The sequence below is a fragment of the Mauremys mutica genome, chromosome 4 (genome assembly GCF_020497125.1).
Source record: "Mauremys mutica isolate MM-2020 ecotype Southern chromosome 4, ASM2049712v1, whole genome shotgun sequence".
In the NCBI taxonomy this organism is placed as follows: domain Eukaryota; kingdom Metazoa; phylum Chordata; order Testudines; family Geoemydidae; genus Mauremys; species Mauremys mutica.
In genome coordinates, this window is record NC_059075.1 from 81,707,891 (window position 1) to 81,724,121 (window position 16,231).

The 16,231-nt window shown below is 44.2% G+C and overlaps 1 protein-coding gene across 3 annotated transcripts in view; it reads right to left on the reverse strand.

Moving 5' to 3' along the window:
* Positions 1–13,017, reverse strand: part of CAPRIN1 (cell cycle associated protein 1) — a 77,595-nt gene extending 64,578 nt beyond the window's left edge. For 2 of the 3 annotated variants that reach the window (XM_045015071.1, XM_045015069.1), the window contains exons 1-2: positions 12,866–13,017; positions 12,342–12,547 (exon numbers count right to left, since the gene is read on the reverse strand). In XM_045015071.1, coding sequence (XP_044871006.1) covers positions 12,342–12,545 — 204 coding nt within the window. In that variant the 5' untranslated portion in view covers positions 12,546–12,547; positions 12,866–13,017. Of the gene's footprint in view, positions 1–12,341; positions 12,548–12,675; positions 12,825–12,865 lie in introns of those variants that run through there. The other variant, XM_045015070.1, reaches the window with a different exon arrangement.
* Positions 13,018–16,231: the final 3,214 nt, after the last annotated feature.

A 16,231-nucleotide genomic window follows, 5' to 3' on the forward strand; every position in this document is an offset into this window, starting at 1 on the left:
AATTCACTTTCAGAAACTGAGCACAGAAGAGTTCAGCCCAAAGGATTTATTCTGGAAAGCTGTGGGCTTGTGAAAGTAAGGATAACATGCAAACTACCATGCAAGATAAATTATAGACAGTGGCCTCAGACAGATAGTTACAGCCACTCATACTCCAGCTCCATCTCTGGAGCTATTTATGAGTAGGTTAGATAAATGTCTATCAGGGATGGTATAGACAGTATTTGGACCTACCATGAGGGCAAGGGACTGGACTCTATGACCTCTCGAGGTCCCTTCCAGTGCTAGAATCTATTAATCTAAGTCACCTCCTGCCAAAACAGCCCATTTTACTCAAAACTCTACAATTAAAAAAGGTAGACAAAGTAGTTAATTTTTTTTAATGGAAAGGTGAAAAAGATGTTCAACATTAGCCCTGACACAGAAAATTAATTCTCCAACTAAGGATTTCCTGAACTCCCAATAATATAATGCTGCCTGGCCAAAAGTTTGATTTGGGTGATAGCTAGCAACCATAGCATTGTGGTCAAATTAAACCACAACAATGGGACACAGTAGGTGAGGTAGTTACCAACAGATAGATCAGAAGATACTTTGATGAGCACTAAACTATACCTAAAAGACCATTAGTCAGGTAGGAGTAAAACACCTTTGCTTCTTGCTCTAACACCCTACCACCATTTAAGAGGTAAGCAACAGTGTTCAGCACTAGCTCAAGCTTCAGGAGGGGGGAGGGATAGCTCATTGGTTTGAACATTGGCCTGCTAAACCCAGGGTTGTGAGTTCAATCCTTGAGGGGGCCACTTAGGGATCTGGGACAAAAAAATCAGTACTTGGTCCTGCTAGTGAAGGCAAGGAGCTGGACTCAATGACATTTCAAGGTCCCTTCCAGTTCTAGGAGACAGGTATATCTCCAATTATTATTATTTTTTTTTTTTTGGCAGTCGTCTTAAATAGAGCATTGAGCACATTACAGTTAGCCTAGTCCAGGGGTGGCCAACCAGTGGCTCCGGAGCCACAGGCAGCTCTTCAGAAGTTAATTTGCAGCTCCTTGTTTAGGCTCTGACTCTGGGGCTGGAGCTACAAGTGTTAACTTTCTAATGTGTTTGGGGGAGGGAGGGTGTTCACTGCTCAACCCCTGGCTCTGCCACAGGCCCTGCCCCCACTTAACCTCTTCCCATCCCCTCCCCTGAGCCTGCCATGCCCTAGCTTCTCCCTCTCCCCTCCAGAGCCTCCTGCATGCCATGAAACAGCTGATCGGGAGGTGCGGGGAGGAGCGGATCAAGGGGGCTGCCAGTGGCCGGGAGGCACTGGGAGCAGGGGGAACTGATGGGGAGCTGCTGACGTACTACTGTGGCTCTTTAGCAATGTACACTGGTAAATTCTGGCTCCTTCTCAGCCTCAGGTTGGCCACTCCTGGCCCAGTCAGTCACACAATGCACAATGTTTGACCACCAAAAAAGAAAAGTCTGCCATGAACCACCATTTAATTTGGTAACCTGGCTTTCTTTCAAAAAGAGTTTTAACTTTTGGAAACAAATGTTTTTATACAGGCTTCTCCATCACCACAAACTGGAAGAAAAGTCATTCCTGTTTAATGCTACTTTCTCACAAAGCTTCCAGATATTTAGTATGCCAAAGTGAAGCTAAAGGAAGGCAGCCTTGCCCTCTGCAATGCAGTGAAGTGCCACTCTAACCAAATGCATATTACCACAAACGGGATTCTAAATGCAGACTAAGTGTTACTTTTTCATTTTAGACACAGTCCAGAAGGTCACCTACTGCATTAGGCTAAGATACTACTAGATAAGATAAAGAGAAAGGTTTACAAAATGACATCTTGATTTACTCTGTTAACTAACATCAGCAAGAAATGAATATTTACCATCATTTAAATTAGGGCTGTCAATTAATCACAGTTAACTCACATGATTAACTAAAAAAAAATGAATTATGATTATACTTCTTGTTCAGCCAACTGCTAAGACAAACAAGTTTGTTTACATTTACAGGAAATAATGCTGCCCTCTTCTTATTTACAATGTCACCGGAAAGTGAGAACAGGCATTTGCAGGATACTTTTGTAGACAGCATTGCAAGGTATTTATGTGCCAGATATGCTAAACATTCATATGCCCATTCATGCTTCGGCCACCATTCAGAGGGCATGCTTTCATGCCGATGACGCTCGCTTAAAAAAGTGTGTTAATTAAATTTGTAACAAGTCCTTGGGGGAGAACAGTATGTCTCCTGCTCTGTTTTACCCACATTCTGCCATATTTCATGTTATAGCTGTTTCGGATGATGACACAGCACATGTTGTTCAATTTAAGAACACTTTCACTGCAGATTTCACAAAACGCAAAGGTGGTACCAATGTGAGATTTCTAAAGATAGCTACAGCACTCGACCCAATGTTTAAGAATTTGAAATGCCTTCCAAAATCTGAGAGGGATGAGGTGTAGAGCATGCTTTCAGAAGTTTTAGAAGAGCAACATTCCGATGCGGAAACTACAGAACCCAAACCACCAAAAAAGAAAATCAACCTTCTGCTGGTGGCATCTGACTCAGATAATGAAAATGAACATGCTTCAGTCTGCACTGCTTTGGATTTTTATCGAGCAGAACCTGTCACCAGCATGGATGCTTGTCCTCTGGAATGGTGGTTGAAGCATGAAGGGACATATGAATCTTTAGCGCACCTGGCATGTAAATATCTCGCGATGCCGGCTACAACAGTGCCATACAAATGCATGTTCTCACTTTCAGGTAACGTTGTAAACAAGAAGCGGGCAGCATTATCTCCTGCAAATGTAAACAAATTTCTTTGACTGAGCTATTGGCAGAACAAGAAGTAGGACCGAGTGGACTTGCAGGTTCTAAAATTTTACATTGCATTCAAAAATAAAACAGTATTTTGTACATAATTCTACAGCTTTAACTTTCATGATAAAGAGATTGCACTACGCTACTTGTATTAGGTGAATTGAAAAATACTATTTCTTCTGGTTTTTTACAGTGCAAATATTCGTAATCAAAAATATAAATTAAGCGTTGTACACACTGTATTCTGTAAAAATAATGAGGGGTCCTTGTGGCAACTTAGAGACTAACAAATTTATTTGGGCATAAGCTTTCATGGGCTATAACCCACTTCATCAGATGCATGGAGTGAAAAATACTGTAGGCAGGTATAAATATAGAGCACATGAAAAGATGGGAGTTGCCTTACCAAGTGGGGGGTCAGTGCTAATAAGGCCAACTCAATCAGGGTGGCTGTGTCCCATTCCCAACAGTTGACAAGAAGGGGTGAATATTAACAGAGGGAAAATTACTTTTTGTAGTGCTAATGAGGCCAATTCAATCAGGGTAGATGTATTCTGTGTTGTAACTGAAATCATATTTTAAAATGCGGAAAGCACTCAAAATATTTAAATAAATAGTATTCTATTATTGTTTAACAGTGTGATTAATCGCATGATCAATCATGATTAATTTTTTAATTGCTTGACAGCCCTAATTTAAATATAAAATCTCATTTTATCTGAATTGGTTTTTAAGAACATTATTTGTTCATTCCATTAACTGGAAATATCTAACAGAAGTATTGGCGCATAAGCTTTCATGGGTGAATACCCACTTCATCAGACTAACATGGCCACCCCCTGATACTGAAAATATCTAATATCTTAGGTGAATAAAATCACTCTTGAATATGCAAGGCAATACATGTATGTGTCTTAACTTAAGAATACCAGTGATTTACCTATTAATGCCTATTAATCTTACTGGGAATTAGTCAGTAAATTATTTGTGCATTGGTGACAAAATATACCTAGATATTTTGTAAATCTTCCTAGTGGATGAATTTCCTATTGCTAGCAAATTTCAGTGCAGAAATAGTAATACAATGCATTGTCTACAGTATTTTTATACCAATCTGGACATCCCTAGTCTTACTTCATGCTTTAGGGCAGTGGTTCTCAACCAGGAATATGCGTACCCATTGGGAGCCTTCCAGGGGGTACATCAGCTCATCTAAATATTTGACTAGTTTTACAACAGGCTACATAAAAAGCACTAGTGTAAGTAGAATACTTATATTCCAATTGATTTATTTTATAATTGTATGGTAAAAATGAGAAAGCAAGCAATTTTTCAGTAATAGTGTGCTGTGACACTTTTGTATTTTTATGTTTGATTTTGTAAGCAAGTAGTTTTTAAGTCACGTGAAACTTGGGGGTACAGAAGACAAATCAGACTCTTGAAAAAGGTACAGAAGTCTGGAAAGATTGAAAGCCACTGCTTTAGGGCATGTCTATACTACCAAGTTAAGCTGACATACAGCCACCACGGTAATTACTTCAATTGGTAATGTCCATGCTATGCTCCTTCTGTCAGCAGTGTGTGTCTTCACCAGAAGGGCTTGCATGGATTTAACTAACAGTATGGGATATTGTGGGGCACTGACCGGTCAGTCCCGGGGGCCAACAGGCAATGTAAACAACTCAGGCCTGGTCTACACTAGGAGTTTGTCGAATTTAGCAGCGTTAATTCGACTTAACCGTGCACCCGTCCACACCAGGAAGCTAATTAGTTCGACCTAGAGGGCTCTTTAGTTCGAATTCTGTACTCCTCCCCGACGAGGGGAGTAGCGCTAAATTTGACATGGCTATGTCGAATTAGGCTATGTGTGGACGGAAATCGACCTTAGTAGCTCCGGGAGCTATCCCACAGTGCACCACTCTGTTGACGCTCTGGACAGCAGTCCGAGCTTGGATGTTCTGACCAGCCACACAGGAAAAGCCCAGGGAAAATTTGACACGCTCCGGTGCCTTGTGGATGTTCTGCAGGACCGCAGGCAGGAGGACAGAGCCCCCCTGCACTGTATCTGCAACCGCCCTCCCCCGCCACAAAGTCCCAACCCCCCCCACACAAAGTAACAAGAAGGAGGGGCAACAGGGGCCGTGAAAACTGTCACTGCACCCCTGCAGAGTGCACAAATACAAGAAGGCTCTCATTCCCTAAATGTTGAGAAGTCCTTCCCTTCCTGGCTCACCGAAGCCCCAATCCCAGTTTCATCCCCTAACTGTGTAGTTGATTATTAAAAGTAGTTTGCTGTTAATTACAATTTCCATCAAGTGTTTCTACAGAAGACTGTCTGTAAAGGGGGGGGGGGAAAGAAGGGGGTTGTTAATTGCATAGGACAGTCACCTTTACCAGGGTACAGACACGGGGGGCAGGATCAACAGCAGGTCACACACACAGTGCAGTCAGTAGGCACCCTGGTCGGTGTTTTCCATGTTCTGTGTGGGTGGGGGGGGGACGTGACTTTGTGGCATGGGAGGGCGGTTACAGAACTTATGCAGCGGTCCTTGTCCCGGACCACAGAGCCACGCAGCAGGGGAATCTGTAACCATCCTCCCCTGCCACAAGGTCACATAGCCCCCGCACACAGAGTCCCGAAAAGGAGGGATGGCAGGCTCCGTTGAAACAACCAGTCCGGCACTGCAGACCGCTCTAGGAGCGGGAGCCTATCATTCCTCGAGTGTAGAAGCGGTGTTAACATCACTGCACACCCTACCCACCACAGTCTGCGTCCCTGTTTCAACCCTTTAACGCGAATTCATTAATAAAGAAAACGTTGTTAATTAACAATGTTCCATTAACTTTATTTTTAAACGTGTGTTGGAAGGGGGGAAAACGTGGTGAACGGGGTATGTAACCGCAGAAGAAAGTCAACAGTAACTGAAGCAGGGGCAGGTTCAGCTTCTCTGTAAAGAAACTGAACAGTCACAGGTTACCCTGCTCCCCGAGGAACCTAGCTTTCAAAGCCTCCCGGATGCATAGCGCTTCCCGCTGGGCTCTTCTAATTGCACGGCTGTCTGGCTGAGCGTAATCAGCAGCCAGGCGATTGGCCTCAACCTCCCATCCCGCCATAAAGGTCTCCCCCTTGCTCTCACAGAGATTGTGGAGCACACAGTAAGCTGCAATAACAATGGGGATATTGGTTTCGCTGAGATCCGAGCGAGTCAGTAAGCTCCTCCATCTCCCCTTGAAACGTCCGAAAGCACGTTGAATGATGACAGTTACCCAAGACCACCCTCGACACATTTTTCCCCCCAGCATGCATGGTGGGGAAATCCCAGAATTCAAATGGGCAACGGGGACTGCGGGATAGCTTCCCACAGTGCACCGCTTCCAATGTCGACGCTTGCCCCATTAGTGTGGACTCACAAAGTCGAATTAGTGTCCTTAGTGTGGACACACAAATTCAACTTTGTAAGGTCGATTCCACAAATTCGAATTAAGTTAAATCGAACTAATCTGGTAGTGTAGACATACCCTCAGTGTCTACACAGACACTGAATCAACTTACGCGCTACCCCTTTCACGGAGATGGAGTTATTAAGTCGGTGTAGTGGGCAACTTACATTGGCAGGAAGGGCATTTTAGTGCCGATGCTTACAGACTGAAGTCGACATAAGGCAGCCTTAGTGAGTTTTACTGATCTGAGCTACCTTTTGTTCATTATGAAAGTACAATCTTAATTGGTTTTCACAGTCCTTTAAATACACACATTAAGTCTAGCCAAAGGACTCTTTCAGTTATCAGTAGCTTAATCCAGAGTCAAAACATAAATATGATATTTTAAGAAGCATCTAAAGGGGAAAGCAGTCCAGACAGCTGGATGCTCTAAAATGTTGTGGCAAACACATGCTTCCATCAAAGGAAAAAGTCAGCAAAATTACTTACATTAGTAACTGAGCTATTTTGCCCAACTCATAGAAAAGGAGTCTATTTTCTCTTCAGTGAGCATGTATAACTAGTTAATAGACGTTATATCAAGCATTGAGAGAAATAACTTCTATACTCTTAAAAATCTAATTGTTATAAATGAAACAATGAGCTGAAACAAGGAACTAGTGCCTCTAAATATAAAACTATTTATTTATTTAACAGGTATGAGAGCTTAATTTTGAGGGTTGGAGCTGGGACTTAATATGTATCCAAAAATTAGTATATCCATGAGGCCATTCGGAGGTTCCAACACAAACGAATTCAGCTGTGGTTTCACATAGTCTGCCTCCACTCAAAATTTCACTACAGAAACCTCCAGTCACATTTATTACAACTAATTTTGAGTTTCATTTTAGATGACATTTCTTTGAGTCTGTTTCCTTAAAAAACAAATGCAGGGACTGGGCCCACCACTCTGAACATGTGTTGTGCAGAGCAATAACAGTGCTGACTAATACTGTCCTAAGACAGGCCATGCTGGATATCGAGTAACAAAAGAAAGTAACTTGGAAAAAAAAAGAGACAGTCTCAGGACTGATTTAGTGCTATTACACAAGGAAACAAGATGATAGCCCTCCTGACAGAACATGCAACTGCTTCACCAAAGGTTCATGGAGATCAGTGTATCAGTGAGAAGAGACTTGGATCACCAGAGGGGCCTTAACCCTAGCAACAATGGTTGCTTCCATAAAACCTCTTCAGAAGAAGCTTATCACAATGCTCTAGTATAGACTGATTGTTAGTCAGATATTTCATGTGGCAAGTTTAGCACATCTATCAAGAAATGGAAGCAGAGAGACAAATACTATCTAAAAAGTTAGGCCAATCTGAAATACCCGCTTGATGTATTCCAATGGAAATTTCTATGTTACTGAGGATGGTAGAACCATTTGTGAAATATATATTGGCAAACGTCACTATATTTAGATTCTCATCTACAGTTTGGCTACAAGACAAAGTTGGAGTAATTTAAAATTAGTGCTAACCCCAGGATGGCCACCTATTTTAGTTTAAACCATTTCCCAATTGATTTCAACCAAGGCAAAATTAAGGTTGGTTTAAATCAAAAGGAGTGTCCATGTAGCTCTTTGCACTGGATTAACCAAATTCATTTTAAACCCACAATTGTTGTTAAATTGGTACAGCCTTCTCATGAAGACAAGACCTAAACTATTCCTATTTATCAGTTTATAGAATATGGTTTTAATACAGCAGCTTTCATATTTTTAAGCATTCTAAAGCTTCATAAGAATGGCACAGTTAGCATAGCACATGAAGTTTGGTTGTGTGTGGTATTAAAGGTGAACTGAAAGACAGGAAGTAATTGGGGCATGTGTTTCTCTCCCGTCCGCACGTTGTAAAATGGAGACAAAATTTGCTTTCACCCCACCCTCAATCCCCCGCAAAAAGCTTCTGTATTAAAACACAAGAACAGAAATTGAGATTTAGGTCTAGCCTGCTTTTCCTGGAAGACTGAGTAATTACAGAACTAGTAGGATTTTAACATCACACATCATGCAAGTGAAGTCGAGAGGTTTAAGTGATTTTTATTCAGACTGTTAAAAACTTTTTTAAACACCTATTTAATTCAACTCATAAGCAGATGGAAGAAAAGACTTTAGATAACAGAACGTCCCTTGAATTAAGACCTAAGGAAGCTCTTAACACATAAGAGACCTTCAAGAAGTCCAAAACCAAGATTCTGCATTCCTGATCTTTCTTAAAGGTAAAAACACACCCTCAGGCTTTCTTTATACATCTAAAAGGACAGTAATTCAGTTTCTTCTATCCCCCTTTAAACTTAGGCTCTTTGAAACTTTTCTTAACATTTTAGTTCTGAAGCAAACTGAAAACAAGACAACTGAAATATAACTAACAATTTAGTATAAATACCTGTAATTACTATAGTTTCTAGCTTGAATTATTTTCAACATATTTTGAACAAATACTGTATTGTAATTGCAAAATTATTACTACTTGAGTTTAGCAATATCATTTTACTCTTACAGAGCCAGCTAATGAAAGTGAGAAACTAAGAAGACTTCTCTGAGTCAAGATGTAGCATTTCTGATTTCTACAGCAAAAGTGCATTTATTAGACCACAAGCCACACTTACCATTTAAGATTTAAATATCGAAAATTGCACAGGCTTAATTGCACAGGTCATCAAATCAATTGTAGTTTTACTTTGTTCTTAGCTAATAAACATTCAAAACTTAACTCCATTGTCCTTCTAGATGAACACCTACAAACTCCTTTAGTGAAAGCATTTAATCTTTCACATTTAATGTTTTTCGTCCACTTGTCTCTAGACTCTGTATAATTTCTGATCTTATCCTTTATATGCAAAACATCTTCAGAAATTTAGAAGATCATACAACTACATTTTTTAAAATACTGCATTTAAGAATCAGCATGTGATCACAAACAATACATAATCACATAAATATTGCATATCTAGCCTCTGTCATTTCCTTACTTCTGATTACTTAGCCATGCAATCTTCAAAACTTCAGAAAATATTAAAACCTTTGATTTTTTTTTTTTTTAAAGACGGAAAAAAATCCATAGTTTAACAATTTGGCTTGACACATCCAAGAACCATTTATCCTATGCACATTATGAGGTCTGCAGCAAGACTTCAGAATTGTGCAGGAGCTTTTGTCCCCTTCACACACTTTCATCACCGTGCACAGTGCTAAGCTAGCTATGGACATACAACCTGACCTTAACTGCACACTTTGTGCGCAACAAGAAAAAAGCAAAATATAGTGCTAATACACAATAATTTCTCAAGTCAAAAGCAGTTCACACCACAATCACTCAAAGGTTCTTCTCCTCTATGAGGGAAGTTTCCATGCCAAGTTTCAAAAAGTAATAAGCAGTTACAATGAAATGCTCATGACACCTTAATTAAAGCAGTCACTACTGCTCTCCGTATATTATAACAGGTATAGGGAACTAACAGAGACTGAGGAATTCACAAGCTAAACCATCCCAAATTGCATGTATTTGTATCAGAATTCTGAGGTCTTCTACTTATAACTTTCTAGTTTAAGATACTATCCATACAACTTTACCAGAAAGTCCATTAAAACAGTGGTTCTCAACCAGGGATACGTGAACGCTGGGGGTACGCAGTGGTCTGCCAGGGGGGTACATCAACTCATCTAGGTAATTGCCTAGTTTTACAACAGGCTACATAAGCACTAGCAAAGTCAGTACAAACTAAAACTTCATACAATGACTTGTTTATACTGCTCTACATACTATACACTGAAAAGTACAATATTTATATTCCAGTTGATTTATTTTATAATTATGTGGTAAAAATGAGAAAGTAAACAATTTTTCAGTTATACCGTGATACTTTTGTATTTTTACGTCTGATTTTGTACACAAGTAGATTTTAAGCGAAGTGAAACTCGGGGGTATGAGAGACAAATCAGACTCCTGCAAGGGGTACAGTAGTTTGGAAAGGTTGAGAGCGACTGCATTAAAAGACTAACACATTTGTTAACATGTAAGTTTCTTTAAAACAAACTGCTGCATATAGACAGCAACAGGTAAAAGTAACCAGCAAAGGCAAAAATGCTGTACTTGTGCAGTTTTTGCTTGTTTTAGGGTAGAAGGTCTGAAGAGCTCTTCTCCCCACCTCTCTGCCCCCCACTCCCCTAATTTTTAACTGAAAATTCAAGTTGTGTCCACCCCGGAAAACTAGCAGGTTTATGATATTGTTTCACTTCCTTACTTTGTCTGAAGTTTTTTATTCAGACCATTTACAATCTACTTAATTCACTTAAAACACCTGGGGGAAATTTTAAGGATTGATTGAAAATCTCGAAACCTTCAGTTAAAGACTAAGACTTTGTCTAAACATAAACTTGCACTGTTTAACTGTTTAATATCACACCTTTGCTTATACAAATATAAGTCTGTCTACAGGCAAAGTATGAGAGAACTCCCCTGCCACATTTTAAAGTAATACAAAAAGCCTTCCCCCGCTCTCTTTAAAAGACAACACTTAACATTCCTGCTATTTCTAGCAGGAAAAAAAAAAAGCAGTGTACTCATGCATACAGGTGTAAAGCAGGTAGAATTTTTGGCTCCTTTGCAAGTCACCTTTACAGCCTTAATATAGTGAATTAATCCCAAACTAGACTACTCATAGTTCCAGTTTTGTTTTTAAATAAAAGTGAAACAGAAAATTTCATAACTGAATTCATATTTTTTTAAACATTAAAAACAAAAGCAGAATTAAGAGATTAACCTTACTGCAGGTCAGAATTTTTTGGTAGCATCCCAAGTTTTAACCTGTAAATATACTGATTTCTCAAGTGTATCACCAAAATGCCAGAGCTTTTAATGGGGGGGGGGGGGGAATAACCATTCAAACTTGTATTTGCTACTGTGTCCTATTACATTATCTATTAAGCTTTGGAAAACAGGGCCACTTGCGTGGCACGTTCCATCTGACACACAGCATCACGTACACAACTGGTACCATAGAAATGATAAGTAACCACAACACCATCACTCTCCTTAGGCAACCCAGACCCTCTGAGATTAACTGATATTCCCACAACAGTATAATATCCTAGATGCCTTCGAGTCTTGGTTGCGAGACCCATAGAGAGGGAGCCTCCAGGGGCTGGGAATCTCTGGTAGGATGGCCGGCTGGCCCCGGCTTTGTGCTGCCAGTGCCTGCTCACACAATGCAGCTGCCTCGGAGAGGCTGAGACTGCCTCTCACCGCCGCCATGTTAGCTTCAGCCTCCATGTGCACAGTCCGTGAGCCCCCCAGACTGCAGATCCTATCGCCCCGCACCCACCCAGCTCTCTGTCCCGGGGGGAAAGGGCCGCTACTCCATGGGGCGGTTACAAGCCTAATTCATCACCCCCAAAGGCTGAGCACGCGAAGCCCTCAGCCCACAGGAACAAAGGGGTGGGGGGGAAGGGGGGCTGTGGTTCACCGCACCGGTGTCTCACCGGGAGCAGGGACACCGAACGCGACTGAGAGGGCGGGAAAGGGGGCAGTAGCGGCCCCTCCTGCCTGGGTCCGAGCTCAAAGAGCCCCATGAGGGGGACGCGCATCACCCCGCATGGCTTTGCGGACAAAGGGCTGCGCGCTGGGCCGAGCGGGACAGGAATCCCCCGGGCGAGGCGGCCGCTCTTCTGGAACCTTCCGGCGGGAGCCTCCGCCGGGCCCACACCGGGAACGCCCCGAGCAGTCCCGCGGCAACTCCCCGGGGACCAGGCCGGCCGGGGCAGGAGCACCGATACCCGGAACCTCGCTCCCCGCGCAGCGGGGCACGGGCCGGCCAATCCCCGCCGTGGCTGATGGGAAAGGTGATTCCGCAGCCCCGGCGTGAGCCAGAACAACAGGCCGCCGGGGAGCGGAAACTCCCGGGCGGGGAAGGGAACCTGGAGACCGAGAGGGAAAGTGCGGCCGATGAGTCCGGGGGGGAGGCTGGAGCAGAGGAAGCCGGAACACGGGAGGGGGTGGCAGGGCCCAGACGGGGGTGCGGGGAGCTACGGTACCTTCTTCTTCTCCAGGTTGCGCAGCTTCTTGTCGATCACTCCCAGGATCTGCTTCATGGCCTCGGTCTGCACCGAGCTGGTGGTGCCGCCCGCAGCCGCTACTGCCTGGGGGGGAGCCGCTGCCGGGGCGGCCTCGCTACCCGCCGGCACTGGCCCCACTTTGCCGCTGCTACTCGCCATAGTGCTGTTGGTAGCCGAGGGCATCTCTACAGGCGAGAAAAGAGAGCGCGTTAAGGGGGATGGCTGGACGGGCCGCCGGAGGGGACACGCGGGAGGGCGCGCGCGCACCCACAACCTTCCTCACCCACCCCCAGGACGCGCGTCGGAGCCGCACCTGCAGGCGCGCGCCCCACGATCTCGCCACCAAATCGATTCGGCTCTGTCCGCCTGCGACGAACGCGCTCGGGCGTCACGTGACCAGCAGCCTCCTGGCGCCGCTCGCCCCCTATCCCCGTTCAACGGTCACTCACGGAAACCCTCCCGACCCCTGTGTCTGGAACCCGTCGTCACCCCCCCCCCCTCACCGTGTGTGTTAGTGTCCCAAGGGGAGGGGGCTCAGTGCGCTGCGCTCTCGCTATAGTGAACGGCCGCCTCAGCCCACTCCGGCCCCGCCGCCTGCGCCGCTCCTGCTACCTCTGCACCGAGCTACTAAAGGAAGAGACCAGAGCGCGCGCGCCTGAGACAGGCAGGGCCGGGTTGCGAGCGAGCGAGGGGTCCTCGGCGGCAGGGTGTGTCTTCGTAGAACGCCTGAGCCACTGGCCGCTCTGCGGGCCATAGCGGGACGGGCTCAGGGGTGCGGCGCGTCCCCATCGTGCATCCAACAATGCCCCTTCCAAGTGCCAACGCCTGCCCGGGCCGGGTCGTTCAGGCGCGCGCTGGCCACGTAAACCCGGCACACAATGGGAAGGGCAGAGGGGCTCTTGGCAGGACCCCGCGGGAACGGGCTGGGCAATGGGAAATCGTCCCACTCGGGACGCCTCGGCCCCACGGCGTGCGAGCCCGGCCCGGGGAGCGGCAGTTTGGGCAGCTCCAGTGGGGCCGGTTGCGTGGATCCCCCGGAGGGGCTCTGACCCCCCGCCCGGGCAAAGCGCTTAACTGCAACAGCCCCTTCGCCGCCGAGCGCGGGCCCTGGGGCCGCTCGGCTCCGCTCGCAGGCCGGGGGGCGCCCGGGGGGCTGGGCAGTGGCCGCCGAGCCGGACCCGTGGTGGCGCGCGCTGGGCATCGTAACCGGCGGCGCCCGAGCGAGGCCGCCTGCAGCACGCGGGAGGCCCGCGGTGTTTCGAGGCCAAGAAGCCCCATTGCCCGAACGGTACAGGGCAGGGGCGCTTTGTCCCCGTGAACTTCTGACCCGCAGACGTGTGGCTTGAAAACTTTTAGTTTTTGCCTAATCAGCTAATGCTCAGTAGCTGCTCCTTACTGGGTAGGCTCATGGGATGTTTGGTACCACGTAAGGAGCATCCCTGAAACAACAGGATAGGTGATCAACCTCTCCAATGCGAGCCACCTGCTACATCCACATTTGGGGGTTGAGATCTAATATATGCATTAGCAGCAAAGAATCCTGTGGCACCTTATAGACTAACAGACGTTTTGCAGCATGAGCTTTCGTGGGTGAATACCCACTTCTTCGGATGCACCCACGAAAGCTCATGCTGCAAAATGTCTGTTAGTCTATAAGGTGCCACAGGATTCTTTGCTGCTTTTACAGAACCAGACTAACACGGCTACCCCTCTGATACTTGAATATATGCATTGTAGCCACCGGCAAACAATTGCCTCTCTTTCCTTACCTGCCAAGTGTGGTGTTAAAGGTTCCTGTGTCTTTCTTGCAGATATTGATGCCTGTCTAATACTTACATACATATTAAACTTCATATACATTTCTGACATCAGGCAGTAAAATGAATCTAACCCCTTTAGTGCTATTAATGTTGTCAGCTATTGCTGGACTTTGATTTCTGGTCCAGGTAACTAAAAGCCTATTACTTTATTTCTTTATCATTTGCAGGAATTAGCAGTGAGACAATACCAGGTTTGTGTTGTACAAAGGAAAATTTGCATTCAAAATGAGTGCTATACCTTTTTTAAGGAGATACAAGTGTGACATCAGGAAGCAACTGAAATGCCCCTAAATGTGGCAAACCAAACTGGAAAGGCTTTGGCAATTATTCAGCTGCCCTTTTTTATAATACAGAGGGAATGTTTTCCTTGGTATTTTAGGGAGAGAAATGCCCCTTACATTTCTTGTGAATTTGATAATTAGCTAACTTATGTTCCTATACTTATTTTCTGTTCCTCATTTTACAGCTAATTTTAGCTCCATGCTAAGCAAACCTGCTCTCTGGCTTTGCTATAATTTCTGACAAATAGTTCGCAATAGTTAATGTCCTTGCATATATGAAGTATCATTTATTCAAAGTGCCATGCATGTTGATGGTGCAAACTATATTAAGGAAGCAATTCATATAAGTGTAGCCACCTCCAAGATGAAACATAACTGTATAACAGTAATATTACACAAGTTTGGTCTGGAAGTGAAGAATACCTTTTCTAGCTGTCATTACAAAGGAACATTTCAGATAGATCCCAAAGGATAGCATTTGGGTGGTTGTTCATCTACACTGGAGGGTCTTTGTTGTGAATCCCTCCTGTTCATTTGCATGAGATTATTAAGCTAGTGGGGAGACTGGGGGCCAATTTCAATTCTTGGATAAAAATAGAAATGTAGGACTGGAAGGGATCTCCATAGGTCATCTAGTCCAGTCCTCTGCGCTGATGCAGGATTAAGAATTATCTAGACCCAAGAGGTGTTTGTCTAACCTGTTCTTAAAAATCTATGATGGAGATTCCATAATCTCCCTAGGTAATTTGTTCTAGTGCTTAACTACCCTGACAGGAAGTTTTTCCTAATGTCTAAACTAAACCTCCCTTGCTGCAATTTAAGACCATTACTTCTTGTCCAGTCCTTAGTGGTTAAGGAGAACAATTTATCATCCTTCTCTTTATAACAACCTTTTACATACACTGCTACCTCGATATAATGCCACCCGATATAACACAAATTTGGATATAACGTGGTAAAGCAGTGCTCCAGGAGGGCAGGGCTGTGCACTCCGGTGGATCAAAGCAAGTTCAGTATAACACGGTTTCATCTATAACGTGGTAAGATTTTTTGGCTCCCAAGGACAGCGTTATATCAAAGTAGAGGTGTACTTGAAGACTGTTACCAGGTTGGAGGGAGGGGACCCTCAGTCTTACGTTTTCCAGATTAAACAAGCCCAATTTTTTAATCTTTCCTCAAAGGTCATGTTTTCTAGACCTTCAATATTTTTTGTTGCTCTCCTCTGGACTTTCTCCAGTTTGTCGACATCTTTCCTAAAATGTGGTGCCCGGAACTGGACACAATAATCCAGTTGAGGCCTTATCAGAGTAGAGTGGAAAAATTACTTCTTGTGTCTTGCTTATACCACTCCTACTAATACATCCCAGAATTATGTTTGCTTTTTTGCAACAGTATTACATTGTTGACCCATATTTCATTTGTGATGCACTATAACCACCAGATCCTTTCCTGCAGAACTCCTTTCTACAAAGTCATTTCCCATTTTGTATTTGTGCAATTGATTATTCCTTGCTAAGTGTAGTATTTTGTATTTGTCTTTGTTGAATTTCATCCTGTTTAACTGAGGCCATTTCTCCAGTTTGTCAAGATTATTTTGAATTCTTATCCTGTCCTCCAAAGTGCTTGCAACCCCTCCCAGCTTGGTATCATCAGCAAATTTTGTATGTTCTATGCCATTATTCAAGTTATTTCTGAAGATACTGAACAGAACCAGACCCAGGACACATCCCTGAAGGATCCCACTTAATATACTCTTCCAGCTCAAATG